Below are 27,747 nucleotides of genomic sequence, written 5' to 3'. Positions count from 1 at the left end.
TCCTGACAACCAATCTCTGTTGTATACAGTTGGGTAAACTTTTTTCGTCCTCTATTCCGTTTATTTGGCTTTCTGCTTCAACTTATTCTCTATTTCTACTCAACCTTTCAAAATTGGTACGTTTTTTGTGTACAAAACAATCACTGATTTACCATAATAACTTGAATGGAGCTGGGTTCATTTTGAGATTTAGAAATTATAGTGAAGCTACTAAAAAAATATCTTTTTAGGAGCAAAAAATGAAAGTAATACTTCCAAAATCATGAAATGTAAGGAAAAAAATAAAAATGATTCATGCAATACAAAAACTGCAGACACTAGAGTGAAAGAACAAAAATGTCCAAGTAGAAAATGTTTAGGGGACAATGAGATTTTGTGCGATAAGAGTTCGTCCTCTACTACTAGTCCCTCCAGTAAGGCAAAAGATTTGGTCACAAGACCAACAAATAAGCCATCAGATTGTAGCAGCAACAAAGATAAGAATAAAATTTGTACTTCTTCTAAATCAGTTGTCTCTTCATCTACACCAAATACAGAAAAATGTCCTACTGATTTTAACCCAGAAAAAAAGGCTATTGATTTGGTAAGAAAAGCTTCAAGAAAACCAGAGATGTGTGATAAAAAAGAATCTCAACTCAACAATGAAGAGAAATTGATAAAACAAACGACATCTTGTCAGAAACAAAAAAAAGAATGTGGACAAAAAGAAAGTACAAGCAAGGCTACTCTTTTGGAGAAGAAGCCTTTAAATAAGGCTGCTTGCAGTGACAAAAAAGACAAATCACTCGAACCTCAAAGAAAGGCAAGGGAATTAGTTAAGAAAGCTCTAAGTAAACCCGAAATATGCGACGGGAAAAAATCTGATAAGCAAGAATCAAAGACTTGTGCACAAAAACCAGAAAAAAAATCCATTGAAGAGTCTGCATCAAAGAAGAAATGCCAAAAATCAGTAGCTTCTAGCCAATTTTCCAAATGCGAGGATAAAAAAGTAAATAAAAACAAAGAAAAGCCATCGAAAGAATGTAATAAATCTGAAAAAAACAAACAACAATCTGAAAAACCAAAACCCTGTGGCAAGACAGCTACAGCTACTACATGTCAAGAGCAAAGAGAAAAAATGGAAAATATATGTAATAATAAACAAAAAACCAAAGGTTGTTTTACGCAGAAAATATTTGCAAAATGTGTAGACGAAGAAATAAAAAGAGGAGATGCATGTAAATCTGGAGAAAAAAAAGTTGACAAACAATTCAAATGTAAAAAAGCATCAGAAAAGGAAAAAAATCAATCTTTTAAATCAGATCAAATAGAGAACGTATGTGATAAAAACCAAAATATGGGAGGAAAAAATGATAATAAATGCAACAAAGGATCTGAAACTGAGAAAAAGTGCGCTAAACATGAAAATAAAGAAAAATGTGGGAAATTGAGAGTCGAATTTATGAAACAAAATAAAATAGGTGAGTGAAACATGATAAAAATGAATCACATTAGACAATCTACTCTTAAGAATTGAGTTAATATAGTGGGTGGTGGAATCTTTTACTTCATACCATCATGTTTCCCTCGTAATTTCAATTTATTTTCTTTCTTGTCATATAGTGTATTTGAAAAATGTTACAATTCTTAATAGATTTCTCTATAAAAGGTTCATTTTAAATTGTATCCGTTTTCAAAATCTTTAAAAGTCTAATGAATCACAAATATAGTGGTATCAGGTGGAGGCAGTGGAGAAAAAGTGTTAATTAATATTATTTTAATAACATACAATTGATATTCCCGTCAATAAATTTCTTGATGTCCTCGTTGACACCATACAAGACTTATTTTAATTTAATTTTTTTTTCTACTGTAATTATTGTTCTTTTCCTAAAATTTAAAATATATGTTCATGGATGAAGATCTGGAAGCTATGCTGACTATTTGTGCTTTGCCAATAATAGAGGTTTCAACAATACCACCCACCCATTCACTTTCCGTGTTCATTTTGCTTAAGATAAATGTATGGGGTTAGATTTCTGATGTAGAGACTATGAATATCAAGGACGTCAGTTTAAATATTACTAACGAATGGCTTAAGAAATTCCAACTTTGCATGAATCTGTATCCATTTATTTCATCATGATATCCATCATACTTCAATAAACGTCAAACATTTATGATAATATATGGTATAAACAAAAGGGAAGTGGAAATGTTGGATGAGATTACTGAATATCGTAGAGCACAAAGGTACTAATATGTTGCTTCAAATATCATTACTTAATCACGACCTTGTTCGGCCCTATCCCAGACCCATATCTATATCTATTCTGGATTGTTGGTCCCAATACTAAAGCGGCAAGAATTTTGGATTCGGCTACTTGGAGATATATATTTTTATATTGTTATTGAATTAGAATTGGTCACATGATATGAAGTAACAGTATCACCAAAGAAATGAAAGTAAAAAAAGTCTGAGTATTATAATTCGAACCAGTATATGGATACAATGTGGTTTTTACGAAAAATAGAATAAATAATATGAAATAAAAATATTATCTATGAAATTAGGTATGTAATTGTGAATTGTAATGAGGATTCTGAACGATATACAAGGTTATAAGAAGAGTAAACAATTAAAATTCCAGTTCTTATGGCTCAATCAGACGGGCACTTATGTATAGAAATAACAAGACACCAAAATACATTAAGACACATACCACACAGTAGGATACAAGGATATCGACAAAAAAATGAGATAAGTAACAGTTTCACTATAATATATACGGAGAAAATTTAATGTTGAAAATGAAGAATAAGAATAATAATAAAAATACTAAGCATACACCTAATTGGAATGGTTTTGCCAGTTATAAATTATAAAATAGAAAATGTGGAAAAGCAGAGGTATAGGAAAATGTATTTGAGGAAAAAGAAACTATCTGATGTTGATACAACAATGTCTTCTGGCAAGTCAATAGAATGTGGCGTTCCCCAAGGCTCAGTACTAATACCTATTTTGTTTCTTCTGTTTATAAACGACATCGTCTATCTAAACATCAGTGATCAAATATTTCTATTCGCAGACGACACTAGTTTCTTTTGGAGCAACCCTGATCTCACGACACTTCATAGGACCATATCTAGTGACTTAAATACTCTTAAATCATGGTGCGAATCTAATCTTCTCTGTCTCAACATTTTTAAAACCAAAGTTTTATCACATAAAAATACATTGCAGCCTTTTTTATTAAATAACACCACCATTGGAGTCGTTGAATCTGTATAATTCTTTTGCGCTGAGATCAGTTTCCAAAGAACTGAATTTATTCATCTCCTTGACAGTTTATTGTGCCCTTCCCCTGTTGGGACTTGAATTTAAATACTACCTTTTGTAACAATTTTTGGCAATAAAGCATTTCTGTATATCTTTCTCTCTATCAGTTACCTACAAAACAAACCCAATAGGTAATAAGGCATCTAAATTTCGACTACACAAATTTAGTTCTGCCACTAACCAATCGTGGCGCTAGTGTAATAAAATTACTGTCAATGTGAATTGTCAAGATCAACAATCATTTTTTTAATTCTACAAATGCTTTCCTGATATTTGTTCTAGATGGAAAGAATTTTATAAAATGCAATGCAATATCAAACTACCGCTTGTGTGCAAATCCTTTTCTGGAAAGTGATTTTACAAATTCCTGTATAAAACATTTGAATTATAAAACTTTCACATCTATTCCTCCTCATCTGCCTTCATTGTCTACTTGCATTTATGAAGGTCCCAGTTATGTCAAAGTTTATGTCTGTATAGTAAACCAAGAATATTCAGATATACAGATATAGTAGACACTGTTATGATCGTCGAAGAGCATTAAGTTGATAGTCCGAGTGTCCATGCCTTAACATCTAGCACTTTACCTATGGAAGCGCCATTGGAGTTTTCAAGTGAATTTTCATACTCCATTGTTACAAAGGAAATAAGTAGTTTTTACAAACAAAAATCGGGTTATTTGACTATAGCTGGAACAATTTAACACCTAGGAAAATGTTTAAATATCAATTTCATCGGAATACAATAGCCAAAATATCAAAATTGCAAAAAAGTTTGAAAAATAACAAACAGCGGTTAAAAACATTGGAGAAGATATGTCTAAATATCATAATTAGTAATGGAGGATCTTGAATCCTAGGCAACCTTCAATTCGTGTCATCCTATGTCACAAAAAAGATCAGTGAAAATAAGTTTGGCTGATAGATCTATTCCAATATCAGATCTAGAATTTAGATACTTAGCTATTCAAAAAGCATAAACTGCATTGAAAGAAAATAATTATCCGGAAAAAATGATAAATAACACATTCAAGAAAAAGTTAAACAGATACTACAATCAATTTAAAAACAAAACAGAAACGAAACATCAAAACATAAAACACATTTTTCCTTACCAGCTTGGCTAATAGATCTATCCTACTATCAGATCCTGAATTTAGATACTTAGCTATTCAAAAATCAAAAACTGCATTGAAATAAAATAGTGCGCGGATGGAAACGAATAACATAGAATACAGTAGATATTCTGTGTTGTAAATTTAAATGAACCATGAAAATAGTTCTGCCACGTACCATTGAGGCACTGGTATCTAAAATCTGCCATGTTAAACAACAACTATTTGCCTTTTTTCTTAAGGCATATTCTGTGCGTCCATAAATTACTCATCCTCCAATCTCATTAATCTACTCACACATTTTTCTTAACAAAACTTGAACACTCTGTTTTATCCATAGAACGAGGATTAGTACAGTAGTGAACTAAAATCTCAATTCTATTTCTTGTACCTAATTTTGAAGAGAAATATCTACATCATGGAAGCTCTCGATGTGTTGTAGGAAATAATGATTCATTATGGTGTAATATTCACAAAATGCTATTTGTTATCTAGTAATACAAAACAAAGTTTGGACATTCATAATTTTTGTGTCGTAGGCACTAAAGGGGACGGTTGTCCTTCAAGTGACGCGATTCCAAAAACGACAACAAAAAATTCAAACAAATGTATGAATGAGAAGAAGGAATGTAGTGCAGGTATGAAACACTTGAATTATATTATATGGAGAACTCATCAAAGATTTTTGTCTCAAATTTAACTAAAGGTAGAATTTTCAAATTCTACCTTCCGTAGATTCCGTAGAATCGCAAAAGCATAACCGCAGGTATTTTTTGGTTATACCCTAGGTGTTTGATTGAGTGAAATTAGCAGCCTTTCCTTTATTCAACATATAATAAGTTTCCCAAGATTCTGTTTTATGAAATAAATATATAAGTTGAATTGCTCTTTAAGAACATTCATTTTTTTCTAGAACCAATATATCCGTACAAACACCTTCATAATTAAGATTTATATTAAATAATAAAACACATATTGAGATAGACTTAGTATACCAAACTTACAACATACTTCTATTCAGTGTGTGGGAGTGGGATGACAAAAAATATTGATTAGAAAGAAGATGGATGTTTTCAAAGTCCATATTTTGAAATTCTCTCGAACTATACAGAGTGATGTATAACTTCGTTACAAGCCTCTAAATAATAAACCGAATTCGTATTGCTTAATTTTTTTTGAAGCTCTCCTTATGTTTTGTTACGTTATGCAGAGTAATTTAAGAGTTATGATAAATCAAAAAGCCCTGTAGCTTATTGTACTTTTAAGTTCATTAACTCAACAGAGCTTTATAATATAATGCAATATCTCCGTATTCGATGGAATTTCTCTTTTGATTACTGGGTGGATAGAAACTCGAAAGTTTTTCTCTTTTATGTCAAACGGAATAGACTATATTCAATAGCACAAATAGAATCTTTGATTATGTAACTTCAATTTTTTAAATAATCCTACTCTCAAAATTTATTGAAACAGAGTTATTTTTTAATATTCATTATCACATGTCCATATATCTTAAATGACTCTGAATAACGTAACAACATCTCATATCAAAAGCTTCAAAAAATATGAGTAAACCGAGTTCGGTATATTATCATATAGGGGTTCTCATATATGTTTGGTTGGTAACGGAGTTTTTCAAAACTTGTAGCTCGAGATTATGTCAAAATATGAATTTGGAAATTGTCTATTATTTTCGTTGATGAAATTTTTTATATCTCTTGACATAACCCATACACCAAAGTTAGTTTCAAGATTAGTATACACTGCATGTTGGATATAAGAAGAAACTTTTCTAACTAAACAGGCATATTAGGTACTAAATATCTAAAGCCATATTTGAAAATATGGTGAGTGCCAATAAACACAAATTCTGAAAAGATACTGTTGCATTCACAATTGCCAAATGGAAGAGTCGAACTACTTGGTTTTCAATGTTATTTAGTGATTGCTAGGGGAATGAATCACCAACCGAATAATCAACAAATCCAAGGATAGTTTGTCTAGTTTTATTAGCACCACATGTTGTTGTGTTTCTGACAGTAGAATCTAATTTCGATCTTTATGAAACTATTTTGAAACATTGAATTGAATAGTTAACCTTTTAAATTTCAGATACAACTGACACATCAAATGCCGCAGTTACAAATTCCCTGGAGACTTCCAGTTCTCAGAACATCATCCGTCCTCGTGAAACTAATTACAGCATTAAGCAAACTATGAGCAAAATTCCAACAAAATCAATACATTTTAAGGAGCCAGTATTAGTAAAATCTGGGACATCCACCATTGCTGCTCGTGATAATTTGAAAAGTAAAACAACCAATACATCAAAAATCGAAAAAAATAGAAAAAAATTAAGCATGAAAGTATCTCCAAAAATTAATAACCCTGAACAAATCACTGAAAAAGGATGGGGACGTGAAGATTCACACGAAGCACATCCTTCGGATTTGTTCAACGAATCAGAAATTTCAAGCACACCTAACACTACGAACGACTTAAAGGAGGCATCAGTTGAACAAGGCGATAGCCAACCAATAATTCCTGGAAAAAAATCAATGATACACAATGAGGTTAATGCAAATATGCGCAATGAGAGTAGTGGATGTGATATAAATTTACTTAGATTACCAGAAAAAGAAAAATCAACAAATATCTTGCAGTCCAGCGAAATTCCATCATCAAACATTGATGAGAATAATAGTAAAACTGATACCCTGAGATTATCAGATGTAGTTACCAGTCATGGTCGCAATATTTCTCGAAACCCAAGTCCAATTAATTCTGATTTATCAAAACCACGAGTATTTGATAATGATGATGGAAGTGAAGTATTTATTTGTAAAATTGACAAACTAACTAAAAGTGATTCCGAAAAACATTCAAGAACATTAAAATGCAAGCTTTTCAGAGATGAAAGTGGAAGAGAAATTTTTCTCTGTAAAGAGCTGGAAGATGGAATGAAAGCTGAACATATGGAAAAGGCTAACGTATCATCAGTAACCAAGAGTAAATCTTCAGGTAACAGGTGTTTTTAAAATTTTTTTATATTCACATGATAACCAAATTTCTGTTTTATTTTCGTGTGAAAAGTAGTATTGTTGAAGATATTGTAAATGAGCTATCGATTGATATATTTAAACAATTGAGCTCTAAGAGAAACTGAATGATCTGCAGCCTGTGTTAATTTGAAAATAGGAAGTCTCAGCTACATTAATTGAAGTTGTAGATGCAAACTTTCACAAAATATTATAGGCTGCTTGTCAAGTCCATCAAGCAACGGCTGTATCAAATAAACATGAATTTTTCAAAAGTCATAAGAAGATAACAGAACTATTAACTTGAATAATAGTCAACCAAGTCATAGCAACTAAGAACTTTGAAATTATAGTACGGGAATAGTCATATAATAATTGCGCAATACACAAATAGTAAATTCTATATCATCCTGTCCTCTCGTGATCAGATCTTAGCTCATTTTACTTGCTTGACTTATAACTAAGTTGAGCTATTTTTCCGAACCTATAGATCATTTATATGTTCTGTTATTGTAAGTGTGAGAGATTAATGACCAAGATGAACTTCCCCAATTTTAAATTTATATTAATCCTATATTTTTTATAAGCCGCTCATAATAGTTGGGGAAATGTTGGTCCAAAACTCTAACTGAAGTTGTCTCCATTCGGAAATTGTTCTTCTTGAATATCACGTCATATAGTCAGAAATTAAGCTTTTATACATAAAATGTTGACAAGAATAAAAATATTTTTTGCTTATAATTCTCCAACAAACCCTCATTTTTCTAACTCTTTTTTTTAACCATCAACAATAACAGCATTTCATGATCTGACAATGCCTTATTCTATCTTTATACCAATCACAATATATAAAACAGTTGCTGTTCCTCTCTCTTACAATTTTTTAAATTCTGGATACGATCTTCCAGATTTACATTAAAGCGTTTGTTTATTGTGTGAAATCTTGACTTACTCGGAATTGTTTTCACTTTACGAGCTATAACACAACACCTAACACAAATTATTATTACTTGGAAATTTTTCATCACATCTTTCACATGATTTTTAAATACATCAATTAGGTAATCATATTGTTGATTAAGAATAGTTTTTTCAACAAATCTTCTTAACATAACATTCAGCTATTATACTGTCTCGAATAAACAGACGCAAGTGGTAGTCGGCAGACATATGCAATAGCCTCCAAAATTATTTCTTCAAAAGTACTGTACAGCTGAACATGCCTTTGCATTATAAAATTTTACCCTTCCTATTCCTAATGCTGAGGCTAGTTCCACCAACTCAAATCCTGAAGTGTTCATATAGTGTACAAATAATAATAGATCTACCTTCCTCTCCAAACCATTTGGCTACTTGCCTCAAGTACTGTCTTCACGCTCCGTGTTACGCCTCGGGTTAACAGTTTTCTCCGTGTTCTTTTACCTTCTACTCACACACGATTCCATTAAAAAAATCACAATAACTAACAATATGCGTGCTATCCAGCTTTCGCGAACAAATTTCTAGAAGAAAAAACTGTTGTTTTTGTTGACATGATCAAAGAAAAATTGTTTATATCGTTATCATGGTCTTCTCTAAACGTGGTCATGATGTTCCCAAAAAATCGAGGTCAATAAATTATTCCTTTCTGTTCATTGCAATTATAATTTGTATTCATGGTCACTTGATTCGATAATTGGCTATATAAAAGATATTCGAATCAGTCAATTTCGAGTGAAAAACTGTTGGTACTGAATATTTTGGGTAATCAGTGTTTCCTTAATAAGACTTGCTTGCAACGAAAATCTGTTTGTAAATTGATTAGCACGGTAAATTCAACATGGACTATTCGAATCTAAAAAATACTAAACATAGTTTTTTTGAGATAATATCGTTCAGAGCTTATAACTTTCTTTCTCTTAGGATTTGTAAATAAAAACTTGTACGTTATGCATCGGAATAATATCAAGTTCCATCAATTGATTACGTACATTTAAGACTTATATTCAATGGTATCTATGTATTTACTCTACACACAAAAATTATGAGAGAGTTAACTTCAGCTGTTAACAATCCTTTGTTTTAATACATATAACCTATATTATAGTTAAAAGTATCTCAAAAAATTCACAAGAAGCACTGTCAATCAATGACTTTTATTTTTCAAAATTGCTTTTTTTAACAAAAGATGGAGGGCACTTGTCTACACATATTTCTATCCTAAAATCGAAATTCATCTTATGTCTAAATATTATTTTTTATTTCGATAAGTTGTATGATAAAAATTCCTTTGAATATCTAATATTATTTTGGTCTCTTCCGCTTGCTCCCAAAAATTTAGCATTAAGTTCTGAGGACGACAGCTGCACATAGTTTATTTTTAAAATTAGGTACTCATTTTTCAAAAATTTCAGACGTACGATCACGGAGTTTGTCAAGTAAATCGGATATTTCTAGTTCTCATGATAACTATGTGGAAATCAAACCAGTTCGAATAACAAGGGAAGTACTGCAACGTGAAAACGAACAAATGGCAAAACTTCTTGAAAGGTAATAATTTTATCATACAGCTTCACCATTATTAATCAAAACACTTCATGAATTTTCTAAATACTGGATTCCTACAATATCACAACAAAGGCCAACAAAATAGATAAAAATGACACCAGAAATACAATAACTGACTCTTGAGCTGCAATTTTTGAAAAATGATAAAATGGTCAAAAATGGATGTGCACGTATTACAAAATTTTCGATTTGCGTAGTATTAGTAGAAAATATGCTTTCAGATTTCAATATATTGTTATAACTTTATTAGCTTTACAACCACGTGAAGAGCTTTCCAGAGAATTTTGATAGAACCGGGAAAAAGCTCCATATCTTTCTCACTTAAGAAGTCCTAACAGAAATACGATTAATGGAAATGTCTACAATGATTTATTAGATTATATGTAATGCTATCATTGCAATTTAAGAAAAAAGAAATGAGCAAGTATACTATGATAGTTGTCGGATTCATATGTTAAATACAAAATTCACTAATTTTGATCAGCCCGTGATTCTAGTTCTCGTTACTCACGTTAATTTTAATACTCTACTCTTAAACTTCTAAAGCTTGGTTTATGCAGCCAAAATTAAAACTAAATTATAATTAACATTAAACAAAATTTTCTTAGTGGTAATTTTTTAGTTTTTGCAGTAAATTAAGGATATGTGTTTCATCGTCTAAAGGAAATTGCTGGATTTCAGACAATACTGTTTCCTATTTTTTTTTTTATAGCAGTGTTAAAAATAAAAAACCCCGACGGAAATCGGCGCAATAACGCGAATATATTCCCATTACTAATGAACAAAACAATATCGCCAATACAGACTTAACTCAGGTATTTTGTGCTTATAACCTAACAAAATTTAGGAATTGAACTAAGAAGTTGAAATTTGACGAACTCTTAGTTTAATTTTAATTAATTTTCGCTGTTAATTTTCTGCATTAACTAAATAGCATTCCAGTGTCTTTCAACTAGTAATTTAATTTTTTAGTTTAATGGTAATTTTTAATCTTGGCTGCATAGACTAAGCTTTGAAGTTGCATCCATTATAGTCGTAGTCATAAACAGAGTGAGTTTTATGTATAGAACGCCTCAATTTTCTCAGCCGGTATTGTAGTATGGTCAGATCTTTCTTTTTCCCGGAACAAGGTCTAGTGTCAGTAAGTTGATTAAAAAGTTTAACGAAACCGGTGAAGTAAAATATTTATCCAAATCATGGCGCAGAAAACCTACAACTGAAGACAAATCTTTAAATGTTTGTGACATATTAGAAGTAGATCCACATTTGTGAAATAAAAAAATTACGAGTTCTAGAAAACATAGATTACAGCATATGCTAAAAATGTTGTCCATTTACTTCAATATAACCAGCCATGCGATTTTTTAAACTTTGCAATACACTTTGCAACATCCTTGACTGTTCAATTCTTCTTATCTCTGTGGTATGTGTGGTATAAAGGATTGATGTCGGGTGAATACAGGGGCCATTCGATAAAACCACGCCTCCCAATCCATCTTCTGGGAAACACATTATTTAGGTATTGCCTCACCACAAACGCATAGTGAGACGGGGCACAATCTTATTGCAGCTAAATACGTGATTTGGAATATTTTTATTGCCTGAAAATTTCTAATATGAAGTGTTTTTTAAATGTAATTGAAAATACTTTCTTGGATTTGGAAATATCCGAGCCAACTCAGGTATAATACCATTTTCCAATGAAATACGCCGGACCATTTAAGTTGCCCTCAATGAAAAAGGGACCAATTATTTTATCGCCTATTATTCCAGCCCATACATTCGGGATATTGGGTGTGGGATTCACACATCCTACATAGATTATTACGTGACATTACTTAAAAAATTTGGATCGTTTTTATTTATTATTATCATTAGGTCCGCAAACATCATCTGACAACCTTGAAAAAAAGTTACTTTGTATGGATGGAATTTATTATCACGTGAAATTTTCATTACTAATGAAACATCAAGTTTCCTGGATATTTTTCTAGTTCTCAAGTGTGGATCGTCCTCTAACAAGACACAAACATCTAAAGAATTGTTTGCAGCTGATGCAGTTTTTCTGCGCCCTGATTTGGAAAAATCTTTTACCGAACCAGTTTCGTTAAACTTTTTTACTAATTTACTGACAGTAGATCCTGTTTCTGGGACTTTGGTTAGTATATAAATTATTAAAGATATTACATGTTTCTTGTTGACTTCTACTCCTATGTCATTAAAATATCAATCAATCAATAGATAAACGATCCATTGTGACTTTCAATAAACTTCAACAATAATAATTTATTGAAACTTCAAATTTGTAATTGTAAATGTATCATTTTAACTTCGGCGGAGCTAACGCAAATGTAGTTATAACTCCAAAATTATGGCATTTAGATATAGGGAACATCAGATGAAAATAATTCATATTTCTCAAGGATTTCTAAAAGCGAAAAATATACAGCGTAATCTATTTGAAATTACAAAGTTTATTATATATCATATCTGACAACTATGTAAATACTACCATAATACCGGCCGTATCACAAAACCCTTGTACACAAAAATTTTAAAAATCGTACAAGCCATTTCCCAGATAATTGAAGCGTTCCATACATAAAACTCACTCTGTATAATAGTGGATTCATAATTTTTTATTTTGAGAATCACTATTTTCATTATTCCGAGTGCTGAAGTAGTATGTGATTTCACGATACAATGTTTTGTGAATAAAAAAAATTATTTCACATTTTTGTCCTTCGAATTTTTGAATTTTGAGGAGAGTGATTTATTCAAATCTTAAATTTCACATAATCGAACAGAAGTCAATTTTATCGTAATACTGTCAAAAATTTATAATGCTTGGAAAATATCCCAACGAGATGAGCTACGAGTAATTTTCGTATTTTTAACTTGTTAATTTTCATGTTAAGTAACTCAAATCACTTTTGACGAATTTTGGTTGTAATCAACAAAGAAAATTTTGATGCGAATCGTCTGCCCATATTTTTTGATTTCAAATGCGTCAAACTAGTTATGGAAATTTTCTCCATATATAAATACACATATATAAACAAGCATTGTGAGATAAAATTTGGTGTTCTGCCACACTTGTCTTTGGTATGTATTCTGTATTAATATCTGAAATCATCCAACTGCTCTCTACTGAATTTGCCAATTATTTCCATTTCTTAACTTTATCTAATTAAAAGATTCAAATTTTGAGTATAAACTACATCTACTAGGTTAAGAATATTTCAGTGATAATTACAATTGTATAAAATAATGTTACAGGAAACTGGGGCAAGTACGTCATTGAATAACTCGTTGCTTGAAGTCTTGTTTCATTAGTAAACACTGCAATATAGGTTCAAATTTACAAGAAATCCTCATGTGGATCTCTTGAATTTCCCTATCGATATCTACCGTTAATTCTATTATTTTTTATTTCAATTTCTGACTTGAAAAAAATCATATCAAGTAAATATTGCTTCTGATTTAGAATTTGAAAATCACCCCATTAACCCCACATTAGTGATATGCGATCTGCCCAATACAATATCCAACATTTATTGAGATTTATATGGATCCATGTGTACTCACGAAAATTTTTAAGCTAGAAGTATACAGGGTGTTCCGAGATTTGATGCAGAAAATTCAGGAGTGCGTAGATGACGTGAAAATAATGCTGTGATATAAAAAAAATTCTTATACAACCCCTCGTTTCTGAGTTATACGTATTTGAGGCTGCGAAATCAGAGCTATACTTAAGTATATTTTCTAAATTATACATTATAACAGTATGAATTTTTAATGGATGATTACGTATATCCATGTAGTATGTTTAAGTGAATAAATAATTCTACAGTACTATCTGAAGGCCAGGAATGTCTCATGCCCAATGGTTAACAATCCGTAACTCTATTTTTTAACAAAAAAGTTGTCTTTGCTTAAGCCGATAAAATTTTGGTTCGCTCAAAAGAGACATTCTGAAGAAAATTATCAGAAATTGTAATTATTTATTGAAAATACTCACAGGGGGTATTAAAACAAGATCAAACATTTCTAATTGAACAACAAAAATAAAACTATAATAAATGAATGTTAGAACTGGACACATGTTTTCGAAGTCTACGGAGGATATTTATTAGAACTTGGAAGGGTATTCCAAGATTCTGCCTTATAGCGTCACAATGGAAGTTGATTCTTTTGATGATTAATGATCATTAGTAATATGATCATCGGTAGAATGTAGTACAAATGTTTATTCATTTACTCATTAGTTCTCCAATTACAATTCATGATAAGTTTCTTCAGAATTTCTCTATATGGCGAATGGGTTCGTTAACATGTACAACGATTTAAAAATTCACATATCTCCTAAACCATACATTTTATCGAGCTAAAGAAAGAATAACTTTTTCTTAAAAAATCGTTTGTCAAAAGTCATTTTTGCTATCTTTAGACTGTACAGGTTGACGCTGTAAAAGTTACGGATTGTTAACCATGGCATGAGCCATCCCTAGCCGTCAAATAGTAATGTAGAATTATATATTCCGTCAAACACACTATATGCTCATACGTAATCATCCACTTCGCAACTTTAAAGGCATATTACTCAGAAACGAGGGGTCGTATGAGAAAATTTTTATATGTCACAGCATTATTTTCACGTCATCTACTCACTCCCGAATTTTTTGTATCAAGTCCCGGAACACCCTGTATTTTAAATGAATAAGTTAAATAAGTGCCTAGACAAACATTTCAAATTTCTTCTGAAGCACGTATAAACTTGTAAATTTAAGGTAACGATAAGGATGCTTAAGGCATTTTACTTCGGGGTATACTTAGAGTTTACTAAATTGAATGATGTTTGGGTTTTAGATACCAATCTCTTGAAACACAAGATGAGAAAACAAAACAAAGAATTTACCGTCTCTACTCAATAACAAGGAAATTATTGAGTCATTATTATTTAGTGGATGGAGAAGAAAATAGCAAGCTCTATTTTGATTACAAAGATATTGTGCAGCGACAACACCTTAAACAACGTAATGATAATATAGATACTTTGAAATATCACCCATGAGAATAAAAACGATACAATATTTGATGAGTATATCTCCACATCTTGGAGAAATAATCCTAGGTAGTGGATAATGTTCAACGTACTACTGTTGGTAGTGTCGTGCTGCTTTGGTGGATGTCTGTTCAATAGAAGAGAAATTGGAAAATGGTTGAAGCTGTTTCGACATAAGAAATATATATATATATATATATATAAAAAATGAAAAATAAGAAAACACAACGAACTGTCAAATTTTATATTTCAAACAATAAAATGTATCAAAATCATGTTTTTCATTTTAAATTATTGTGTGGATTTAATTAGATATTATTGAAAATCTTCACTAGTTGTTGAATGTTTCAAATATTAGAATCCCGAAAATTATATTTCTTAGGATACAATTTTTAGAAAACGCCCTTTACGTTACCAGAAATAGTAATTTGAAATATCACATGAGAACTAATTACGTATAATAAGCTTAAAAGGAGTGTTGAGAAAGTGTTGTGAACTAATAATCATGTATTTTATTATATTTTTATATTCCAACAGATACTGCAATTTGAAGAATGATTGACAATTGTCACATTATATTGAGCCAATTACATTCAAGACGTTGTGGATAACAGATTTACATCTAACATCATTTACCGGTTAAGTAATATGCCACGATGTAATATTTGAAACTGCAGACGCTTTGAATATTGTTGTTCATGCTGCATGAATAATAATATCAACATCTCATATCAACAGAAGTAAAATGAATCGTTTAATTACGAGGGCCGTTTTTTTTCAACCTCCGATCTTTCCGTGCAGACGCTACGCGAACAGAAGGAAGTGGACATGCGCTGTATTATATGTAGCACATTGTGCTACAGCCTCATAAATATGTCCGTCATTATTGATGCTGCCGCCAAGTGTGAATTGCAAAGTATGATTCTACAGGTTGAAGGCAATAGTGCTGCAGAAATCCATCGAAGTATGAGCATGTGTACGTGGAAAACTTCATGAGTGATGGTGCTGTGAGTGAAGTTTAAAAATGGCCGTAATGATGTGCATGATGAAGGGGGCCAAGGACGTTTCGATGACCTAGTTCAACAAATTGATAGAATGCTTGAAGAAAACCGCAGATTCACCATTGTCCACGGAATTTCCAGAAGTTTCAAGGTCTGTTTATGGTAATTGAAACATTAGGCATGGAAACTTTGAGGGTATTGAATAGCCTGTGAATTATTGAATATGACAAATGTCTCAATCTCTTCGGTGATAATTTCGAAAAGTAATCCTAAGTGTACCAATCTTTTGGTAATAAAATTATGGTTTTATATGAACCTGTCTTTTATTGTCTTTCATTTAGCATAGGTATCGTAATTACCGTAACCCATTTCTGTAGCATAAAAATATATCAGGCAAATATGAAACATTTTTATGTCTCGAGAATGTTTAGTAGACGATACTCATGATTATAATGAGAGAAGATGGGTGCCAAAACGATTGTTCAAGATGAGAATTTAATGAAATATTTCTCTGAAAATGAATTTCTCTTTACATTTGAGAAAGTGGTATGAATCTTTTCTAAAATCTTAATGTCTCTCAGGAGCAAAAATTACCAACGGAATTATTTGTTTTTATTTTTTTCAAGTATTGCAAATAGATAATGAAAAATTACTACTATTTACCTATTCTGCTGTTGAGAATGTACGCAAAATAGTACTTTTAGCATATTTTAACAAACAGGCGATAATAAAAAAGGTTGTAGCTGTTTTACTTGATGTTACGCAGCACCAATAACTTTATTTGTAGATAAGTTACAATCACACGTGAAGTGTGCATTTTGCATGTTCCATATGCTCCGAAAATATTTTATTTATTTACCCCTAGTAACGCATATCAAACCAAATGGGATAATATCAGGCTATTATTTTTTATTCTCATTATCACAGTAGTATACAAGTAGTATACATAAACAAAATATTGCGTTACCATAGCAACGAACAATAACAAAAAAAAGTTAGCCAGAAAAAAGATGTCCACCGAAATTGTGAAAATCGAAAAATTGGAGTACTGCATTATCATCAATTACCTGTATTATCAATGTCAATGTCCTTCGTATGCGACCGTGAAAAATTGGACTGCAAGCTTCAAAAGAGGTAAATTTTTCATTGAAGATGATGACCGATCATCGGGAAGGCCAGTTTCTGTGTCAGTCCCCGAAAATATCGATGCAGTTCATGACATGATTTTATCAGACCGTCGAATTGGGCTAAAACGGATATATGAAGCATTGAATATTTGATATGAATGCGTTCATCATATAGTTCACGTCAATTTTGGACACGAGAAAAATTGCTACAAATGTTTGAATTTTGACCAAAAGCGTGCAAGGGAAGAAGCATCGAGTTCGATCTGTGCTCGATTTGTAAACGATGTAGACTTCTTAAACCGAATTGTTACTATGCATGAGACGGTGGAACTACGATCCAAAAACAAAGCAACAATCGAAGGAATGGCGACACTCTGGTTCTCCGAGACCTAAGAAGTTGCGTGTCCAAAAATCTGCTGAATAACTTCTTGCTTCAGTTTTTTGGGATTGCCATGGAGTAATCATGATTGATTTTTTGGATAAGGGTAGAACAATAACTGGAGATTTCTATTCGACATTACTGACCTCTCAACGGGAAAGAATTAAAGAGAAAAGATTCGGAAAGCTATCCAAAAGTGTTTTGTTTTTGCAGGATAACACCCCTGCACGCAAATCTCATGTTGCCAAGTAAAAAATTCGTGAATTGGGGTTTGAATTACTAGAACACCCCCCTTACTCACCAGATTTGGCTCCGTCCGACTATCCTCAACTGAAAAAAAATCGTAAATTTTCTTCCAACGTGAAGGTAATAAAAGCTGTGGGGGTCTGGTTTGCAGTGCAAGAGGAAACATTTTTTTTTTGAAACATCTAGAGACGTTGCAGGTTCGCTGTAATAAATGTATCCAAATAAGGGGAGAATATGTTTACATTACATTTTCAGTATCTCCACTAAAATTAAAATAAATATTGTATATTTAGATGGCTATGATTGAATAAACTCGATTAATTTGATTATTCTTCAATAATTTATGTGCTAATACAAATCTCATAACAAGGTCTAGTGTCAGTAAGTTAGAAAAAATTCTAACGATGCTGGTACAGTAAAATATTTATTCAAATCATTGTGCAAAAAACCTACAGCAACTGAGACAAATCTTTAAATGTTTGTGTCATGTTAGAAGTAGATCTACATTTGTGAAATAGAAAAATTACGAATTTTAGAAAACATACAGTAAAGGCGATTACAGCAGATGCGATTTTTAAAACTGCATTTTGTAACATCCCTGACTGCGAAGCTCTTCTTATCTCTGTGGTAATCCTATCTTTTAAAGCTGCATATTAGCAGGTTTTGTTTTATAAACGAGGTTTTTTTAAGTGACCCCCAGGAAATAGTATAAATTATATCAAAATCGATATGCTCGTCTATCTGGGCAGAGAAAGAATTTTTTGTTGGTGGTGTATAAGATTACATTGGAAGTGTATGTCGCAGTCATGTAGTATTTTGAAAAGCTTTATTCTTCATAAGGAGTAGCATCAGTGAAAAGGAAGATTTATTAGAAATAATATGTCACTACTAACTGAGGGACAGAATACAAATGATTTGTTCTTTCGATACAGCATTATGGTGAAATTTAATTGAAATTTAATAATTTCAATTAATCGAAATTAGACTTTTACAACGAGTAAAGAGCCATTGTTATATTTGGATTAACTTTGTTTTCTTTCAAAACGTGATATATCTAATTTATTGAAATTGAAACCTTACTGAAGAAAATAGTCCTCTATAAATCGAAAAACTTGCTCCAGGGCTGATATTTCACCAAAATCTTATTTTATCACAACTGTGGAATTCCAAGAGAGAGGAAGTGTCCAGGAGAGAATCTAACGTTGGCAACTACGTATAAAGTGATTTGAAAATTCAGTTTCAAAAATTATTTTTGGAATGTTAGTGGAGGAGTAATTGCTCACAAAAATTGATATTGCTTTATACTGTACATTTACTCTCTAAAGATTTGTGTCTATACTTTTACAGAATTCAATAAACATGAAACTGTGTACTAATCCACATCGAGATCGCTCTTTGAATCATTTTCAAAATGCTACTTTTTCTGATGTCACATAGCACGCAGTTAAATATCATTAAATCAGTTTTTAAAAAGTAAAATGTTTTGGTCGTGTAATGAATAGTGATTTAAGACAATTGGACTGTAAAGTTATTGAGAGTTGAAGGTATATATCAGGGATTGTAAAACTACGACCTGCGGGCCATCTCCGGCTCGCAAAGCGTTGAAATCCGGCCCGCGACCATCAAACAAAAATCAAGTACAGCTTTCTTATTATCAGAAATAATATTCTCTTTCTTTCTTTCTTTCTCAATTGGCGGTAATGGCAGTGCGCGTCGCACATAAAACATGTGCGAGCGCGGACGGGGATATGAGCGAAAACCGAAAATGAAGCTCGAGTAGGTGCGTCTGTCGTCGAACGCGCTACTCATTTGAACACCAGCAAATTGGACCTGTCTTTACCTAGGACACAATACCTAAATATAGTTGCCCATGCCAAGAAAATAATGGCTTCGTTTGTTATTTGTGCGAACAAACGTTTTCAATAATGAAACTAAGCAAAAATTGTCTTCGTAATAGGCTTTCGGATGACCTCCTTTTTCCATTGTTAACAATTCAGCATCACAAATGAAACCGGCTTATGATGAAGTCATGCAAAGCCAAATGTCACATGTTCCTACAAAGAGCAGTGCTTCTCAACCTTTTACTTCGCAGCTAACTTGAGTTAAATTAATTGCAATTAAAAGTATTATTTTTTAATATTGCATAATAAATTAGTGTTTCAGAAAAATTAAAACAATATTTCTATTTTAGTAAATAATGTAATGCTACTTGGCCCGCCATATATTTCGTTAACAAAAATTAGCACGCGAAAAATAAAGTTTCCCCATCCCTGGTATATATGATAAGTACATAAGCATGCTTTTGTTGATAGATAACATTAGAAGATAAATCAACAAAATTTAGGCATATTGGTGGAAATTATTAAATATATAATTTTTGACAGAAATTTGCTTAGGTTCTAGCAAAGTTGTACTATGACCAGACAATTTTTTGTTTTGTATTATTGACAATTCAATACATAAATATTAATTGAAAAAAGGTATATGCTTAGGTTTAAATGTTATCTATTCTCTTCGATTCAAAGATTGCGATTTAGAACAAAAAAGAAGACGAATTTTCATAAATGAAAGAAATATAATTTCTCTTCTCATCGATAACTATGTTGAATTAGTTCCGTCCACTATGGCAGTTATGTGTGTAAGGAGGCCAGCGAACAAATTTCTCTTTCTTAATAACCAGTTACCTATGCACTGGTACGAGTTAACTGAAAGATGGTATAATCATTTCTTATTTCAATTACATTATATAATATCGAAAAGTGGCATAATCAACAAATAATTTCCTTATTATTTTTTCCAACAATTCATAATTGGTATTTATAACATTTAAAAATTATATGATTTACCCTTCTGTTGTAAACTGATTGAGGAAGAGAACATTAATATCTGCATATTTTTCATATAACAAAAAATATAAACTTTCCATTGTAAAATTAAGCCTTCATAGATTTGTCTAGATAAAATTGATTCGCAAAAATAAATGTCAGGCATTGACGAAAATCACTTTGCATTTGAGTCTCACGAATAATTAGAAGAAAAAGAGATCCACAAAAAATTTCTAAATCTTATTATCCATGAGTACGTCACAAAGGTACTTGTTGAAAGAATTGAAAAAAGCTCCCAGAGCTTGGGAGGCAGAGACTAAGGAAGTTGAGGTCCCAACAGTGCTGGTGTTAAAATGCAAGAAAGTGAAAAAGATATTTTTTGAAAGATTTTTAATGAAACAAGTTCATGTTAATATCGTCCATAATTATGAGCAAATATGAGATAGACCAATATTCACCTCCCTATGCATAGTAAAACAATTATGTTCATGAGCTAAAATTCCTTAATATACATATATAAGTAAAAAAAGAGATAAATATTAAGTTTTCTAAGTTTATTACTACCTAGTAAAATAATATTCCACACCAATGAGAAATATACGAATTATCATAAGCAGCTCTGTTTATTTGATATGTTAATTTTTGAAATCTGTACTTACCCCAAGCTTCTTACATGTTTTATTCTTGGATCCTCAGTATTTCTGTTACCAAAGATTTCAGGATGGTTGGTCCTAATGGAAAAGTAATGTTCGATGGCACTTTTTGCTCTCTCAATCGAAAAGTGACAAGAAAAAAGAAAGACGTAAATATAGTCATTGGAAATTTCTGGCAAGTGTGGTTGCGTTAGTAGCCTGCAAAAAAAGGGAATATTAATAAGTAAACATAAAGACGCAGTCAAGTCGCCAAAAATTTTAGCAGGTCATTTTCCTGTTCGAAATCCTTGACAGTCTTGTCAAATCACGAAATTGTTTATGTATTTTTTCGATAATTTATTCTAACCCGTAATCCTTACTAAATATTTTAAATGTGAAAATTTGGATGTTTGTTACGCTTTCACGCAAAAACTATTTGACCAATCATCATGAAACTTTGTACACGTATTCTGGGTGGTACTAGAAGTAACAGTATACTTTTTATTACAAAAATAAAAAAAATTGTCAACAAATATCGATATTTCGCTACTTCAGCGCCATCTAACAGTAATGAAGTTCAAACTCCCAATTCTATTGACCATAGTTTCAGCTGTTTGAAATTTTTGAAGTTAGGTACTATTGTTATTTTCAAGGTTCACTGAAAGCGTATGTCTAAAAGATGCCTTGGAAGCGTAAATCTTCATTATCTAAAAATTCGTCCGGGGCCAGTGCAGCAAAAGTTACACGAAATCAAGAATCTTCGGTTCATGCAAAGCTGAGAAGACAACAGCAAGGAAAGCGACAAAGTGATAGAAGAGCTGCTGAAACGCCTTTTTAGACCCAACGTCATTTAGAAAGATTTGCTCCGAAACGGGTAGCTAGAAGAGCGACAAAAACGCCAGAACAATCACAGGCTAGGAGAATTGTTCGAGCAGAAATAAATACCACGCGACCACGAAATTTCATGTGTTAGGAGTGGTCCGTATTTAATGATAATGGATTTCAATATGACCCTACAATGGAATATCAGAATCATCCTCTAATTGTTATTGGCTCAATGAATAAAAACTGTCAATAATAATGAAATTACTCGAGAGCTAGATTATGATTTCATAGGACTACAACGTCAAGTGATAGAATTAGTTCCTCAATTACTTCCAGAGCAAAATTATGTTTTCCATCAAGTTTTACGTAGAATAGACTCCGGCAATAATGGACTCTTCTTTATCGACGCACCAGGAGGAACCGGAAAAAAGTTTTCGCTCAACTTATTACTAATGTCTGTCAAAAAAGACCAGAAAATAGCAGTTGCCATAGCTTACAGGAAAATATATTTTAACATTTGTTATTGTATTTAGCATGTGTTGAAACTTCATTGTATGTAGTAATTTTTGAAAATTAGTTATCATATTGATATATTTCTATTATAATGATTTCTGATACTTATTCAATGTCGAACCTGTTTAATAAAATAGTTGTTCCAGAAAGAGTATACAAATATCGCAGATAAACTTTTTTAATCCGAATCATTATTATCGTTTACAGAAAGTCTGAAGAAATGAACATAAAAATAACAATATTTAATTGGTATTTATGCTCATCTCGTCCCAAAAGACCCAGTCTGTTCTCCTCGATGAATGAAAATAGTAATATTTTCTACCACATTTCCGTTCCATAAGAAAACTTTTTTAAGTCATTGTATGAATAAACCTACTTAATGTGAGCCAAAAGCTCTTTTACTGTACTTTGATCGCAATTTCTACGGTCTAAACCGAGAAAACTACACAGACAGTTGAAAGAAATGTTTAACCAGTTTGCACAATTAGTTCACAGTTATTTCATAGTTATACGTGTTATACGCAAAACTCATCAGCAAGTACCGAATGAATTCGTCCCCTTGGCAAGACTATTGTAGTTAAATATCTTTGGGTGTATTGAAAATATGACCATTGTATCTTAAAAACTTAAAAAGAACACACACACTACCAGTACAAAGATTTGCCCACTCCATTCATTGAATTCCAAAGTAATACGCTTCAAAAATTTTCTCTTATATATTGTCAAGCCATGCTCGAAATGGTGTCTAACAAACAAAATAATAGTGTCCGTTATTTGTTTACTCTATACGACCACATGTTTATATTTTTTCGGTGATTTGGACAAGTTAAAACTTGTGAGAAAATTCGGTAAGCATCTAACAAATCGTCAGCCCACGTGATCTCATTATCTCCACTTTTTACCAATGAAAGCATCGAATCGTAAACATAAATGCATTTGTATTGGCCGAAACTGTCGGAAGTTGTACACAACTTATTCGAGATATTGCTGACAGACAGCCTGCAATAAGCCGTGGCGTCTTTTGGCGAGATTCATTTAATTCATCAATATCTTTAAAGAAATAGAAATATGGCGTTCTTTAGACCATGGGCGATTGAAGATAATGAAATTGCACAGTGTAGTAGTAATATGGACAGGTATGAATATAATAATAAAGATTTAGATATATAAACACAGCTTATTTTAAATATATTCGAATGTTAAAAAAGGAAAATATTCAGCAATCTGATAATGCAATCATAATAAGAATTGCTGAATTAACTAGAGTAAATAAATTTTCCATTTATCGAGTAGCCACGAATGGGGTTGATGTGGATAATTCATAGAACCGAAAAACATGTGAAGAAAAAAGAAATTACTTGATAAAGCTACTCAAGATTTTATACGTAGGACAATGTATAGTTTTTATAAGGAGAACATGGTTGCGAGTAATACAGCAAAAGTTTTGTCAGCATGTGGTTTTAAACACAAAAAACTGAATAAACGGATGCCAATAACCGAATCGTCAAGGATTGTTCGATGGTAACAAGATTATTCGAGTGAGATAAAAGACTACCGAAGTTCTAATATACACATAATTTATCTAGATGAAACATGGTTTGACAGTCACGTTGTATTTCGGTTGGGTTGACAATAGTAAAAATTGCTGTTTGAATGGGCCACGTTCTAAAGCGAAACGCATTATAATAGTACACTCTGGAAGCAAAGACGGTTTCATGCCTAATGCTTTATTAATATAGAAACTGCGCAGCTGATTATCATGAAGATATGACAGGAGAATTATTTGAAAAGTGGTTTAATAAACTGCTTTTACCTAACGTTCCATCACAGTCAGTAATTATTATAGACAACACATTCTACCACTGGCGGCAACTCGTTAAGATATCAAATAGTAGTAGTAACTAAGCTCAAATTTGGGCATTTATGTGCATCTATCTAAATAAAGGCGTATAATGCCGTCCAATTTATAATGATTCGATTGCCTTTTCACGAATAGTTTCTCGTATAAGATATACATATTTTATTTATAAATAAAAGTATTTATAAAAATAAAAAAAATTTAAAATCTACGCCTATGGTAGATCAAACAAAATTGTCGCCAACGGTTTTTATAATTTGCAATTGATATTGAAAGCACTATATTCCTGTTAGTCCGTATACGCATTGTTTTCGTTCTCACAAATTCAGACTTCTGAGTTATAAAATGAGTAAAACCATGGGACTATCGGTTGAAACTCGTGCATTAATTAAAAGTGTTTATAATTTACGTATTTTATTCATTAGAAAATATATTCTACGACTTTCGGGTCCAGAGATAGTAGTCAAAGAATCTAGTGATCTGCCTTTGACTATTTTTACAGTGAAAAGGAATTTGAGAGAAGCTGGTCAGAATGAAATTAAGAGGTTACAGTGGAACTAAAAAATTGGAATCATGAAGAGAGGGAGGGAGCTCTATAGAGTGATGAGTGTTTTGGTTCCAAGATACGAGTCGAAGAAAGAACGGATCTGGACCAAATTGAACTGTCAGAAAGCAATATCCTATTTCCTTTTCCAATCAAATAAACGACGATTATTTGTCAAATTGTTGAAGAGAATGCCAAAATTCAAACATTACAGTTTTATCATTACTATATTCTTGTATATACATATATAGATTTCAAATTCAAATATCAAAATCGATCGTATGGTTTTATTTGTTGTGTATCTCGCAATCTATAGGGTGGGCAAAAACTTTGTACCGGTAGTGTATAACATAGGGTGTATTGCTTGAAAAAAACACATATAACTGTACACCTTATATCCTCCTAATTAACTCATTCAATCAACTTTTTTTGTGAACCAGTCAATAAACCTCAAAATAATAGATAGTTATATTATTATATGAACACAATTTTAATAAACGATACCTTGTTAAACACAATTTTTAAATTGGAAGTATATACAATTTTTCCTCTTTCTTTATAGGAGCCAGATCTTTATTTCATGTATTTAAATTCCAACCACAATTCATTATTATTTTGTTTTCGTGAAGATTTTTACATCCCAAAAATATGTAGCAGCCATCAATAAAATAATTCGTACTTTAAAATTTATAAAATAGAACTATAAATTTTACTTAAATTCTTTCTCGTTTTTATGTACAGGGTGTCAAACATAAGGTGACCCCTACACTTTTCTCAAAACCTGTAAAAGTTATCAAAAACTCACAAAAGTTCTTTGTATTTGAACTAATTTTTAGATTATTCTGTTTCAGATTATACAGGATAACTCAATTCTTCATTATCGACATCAACTTTGGAATTTTAAATGGAACACCCTGTATTTTATTGCGTTTATTGATTAATTGTTGAAAACTTTTATCGATCGAACTATTTGATTTCCGCACGGCTTAAGAAATATTTGACGTTATATGATTTTCATTGAAAAATCATAACATTTGGTAAATTCCGCAAAATGATAATGAGGCTTGCTGGCATTACTTGCAAAATGAATTTTTAAACACATAACCTAGGTTTATACAATTTTTGAATCATACTGGGAGTATTTTTTCATTGTATGAGTTTCGAATTTTGTATATAACAAAATGTCATTTTTTTAAATGACACACCCTTTATAATATACCTTCATTAGAACGCGCATAAAAATAAGAATCTCTTCATACATATATGTCATATATATAATGGTTGTGGAATTATATTTTTTTCTCATTTTCTCGCTAATTCTAATATATTTTAAAAATGCAAAATACAATATAACTATCTGTAGAAATGGGACATATGAGTGGCCTCCTAGGAATTTTGAATTAACGCCGATAGACTTTTTTTGTGGGGCACTTGAAGAAATAAGGTATAAAAAAATAGGAATTTTGTATACAGTGGCAGAACTGAAAGAAAAAATTCGAGAGGAAATCAATTGTTCAGAACGAGAGACAATTCGAAGCATGGTGACAAGGTATACTACCTTCAGTGCAGAAAAAGAGGGATACATAGAAAACAAATTGTGAAATGCCGTTATTTAAATATGATTGGAATATTTTAATTGAGTATATTTTATTAATTTTCTGCATTTTCATACTTCTTTCTACATCTCTCGTAATGTAGATAAAATTTTGAATAAAAATCTTTGTTTAAGAGTACGATATTTTTATAGCTTTTTGTTTATGATGAACATTCAGTTTTATTCAAAAATGCAATACTCAGTGAGTTACGTTATTTTCAATTTTCAAATAATTCCACAACCATTATATATAGGACATGTATGTATGGAAAGATTCTTATTTTTATGCGGGTTCTATCAAAAGTATAACATACAGAGTGTGCCATTTAAAAAAATGATATTTTGTTATATACAAAATTCGAAACTCATACAGTAAAAAAATACTCCCAGTATGATTCTAGACTAAAAAATCTCAAAAATTGTATAAACCTAGGTTTTGTGTTTAAAAATTCATTTTGCAAGTAATGCCAGCAAGCCTCATTATCATTTTGCGGAATTTACCAAATGTTATGATTTTTCAATGAAAATCATATAACGTCAAATATTTCCTAAACTGTGCGGAAATCAAATTTGTCGATCTCATGAAAGTTACCTTTGTTTTTAGCACTAAATCAAAAAAACACAATAAAATAGAGTTGATGTCAACACTGAAGAATTGTGACACCCTTTATAACCTAACCAATTTTAAGTTATCAGGTAAGCACGGTCTCATATACAGGTCTGAAAACCCAGCTCAATTTCTATATAACGGGTTAGTTCTCTAGATGTTGAGATTCTAAACGTTTGGAATAGTTATGGCGCAATGCTACTATCTAGAGATGGTAAAGATGGACATGTAAGACTGTGGGGTATGGTTGAGATGAAAATTTTGACATAAAGCATAGTGTCTTTAAAAATACCAGATGGTTAAAACGTGTGCGGAAACATCGAACAATACAAAATGTGTAGAGCCGCATTGTTGTGCTAAAATAAACTTAATTTGCATGTGAGGAGCATTTCGACGAAATATATATTCTGTGGAAATGGAAAAACATTTCTAGAATGGCAGGGTGCATCATTGCTAAGGTAAGTTTATGTATTTCAATTGTTTTTAAATTTAATGTTTCATATGCATTGATAT

At 31.5% G+C, this 27,747-nt stretch overlaps 2 protein-coding genes across 6 annotated transcripts in view; one reads left to right on the top strand and one right to left on the bottom strand.

The window, feature by feature from the left end:
- The window catches only part of LOC130896046 (uncharacterized), a 56,157-nt gene extending 40,928 nt beyond the window's left edge, over positions 1-15,229 (top strand). For 2 of the 5 annotated variants that reach the window (XM_057803805.1, XM_057803804.1), the window contains 5 exons: positions 231-1,460; positions 4,973-5,071; positions 6,546-7,454; positions 9,865-10,000; positions 14,888-15,229. In XM_057803805.1, coding sequence (XP_057659788.1) covers positions 231-1,460; positions 4,973-5,071; positions 6,546-7,454; positions 9,865-10,000; positions 14,888-15,092 — 2,579 coding nt within the window. In that variant the 3' untranslated portion in view covers positions 15,093-15,229. The remainder of the gene's footprint in view (positions 1-230; positions 1,461-4,972; positions 5,072-6,545; positions 7,455-9,864; positions 10,001-14,887) is intronic. The other 3 variants (XM_057803807.1, XM_057803806.1, XM_057803809.1) reach the window with 3 other exon arrangements.
- Positions 1-27,747, bottom strand: part of LOC130896047 (alpha-tocopherol transfer protein-like) — a 125,817-nt gene that overhangs the window by 82,523 nt on the left and 15,547 nt on the right. The window contains exon 2 of the mRNA XM_057803813.1: positions 21,321-21,512. Within this exon, the coding sequence (XP_057659796.1) occupies positions 21,321-21,512 (192 nt within the window). The remainder of the gene's footprint in view (positions 1-21,320; positions 21,513-27,747) is intronic.

The sequence above is a fragment of the Diorhabda carinulata genome, chromosome 6, assembly GCF_026250575.1.
Source record: "Diorhabda carinulata isolate Delta chromosome 6, icDioCari1.1, whole genome shotgun sequence".
Classification (NCBI taxonomy): domain Eukaryota; kingdom Metazoa; phylum Arthropoda; class Insecta; order Coleoptera; family Chrysomelidae; genus Diorhabda; species Diorhabda carinulata.
This window is presented reverse-complemented; position numbering and strand designations above follow the sequence as displayed.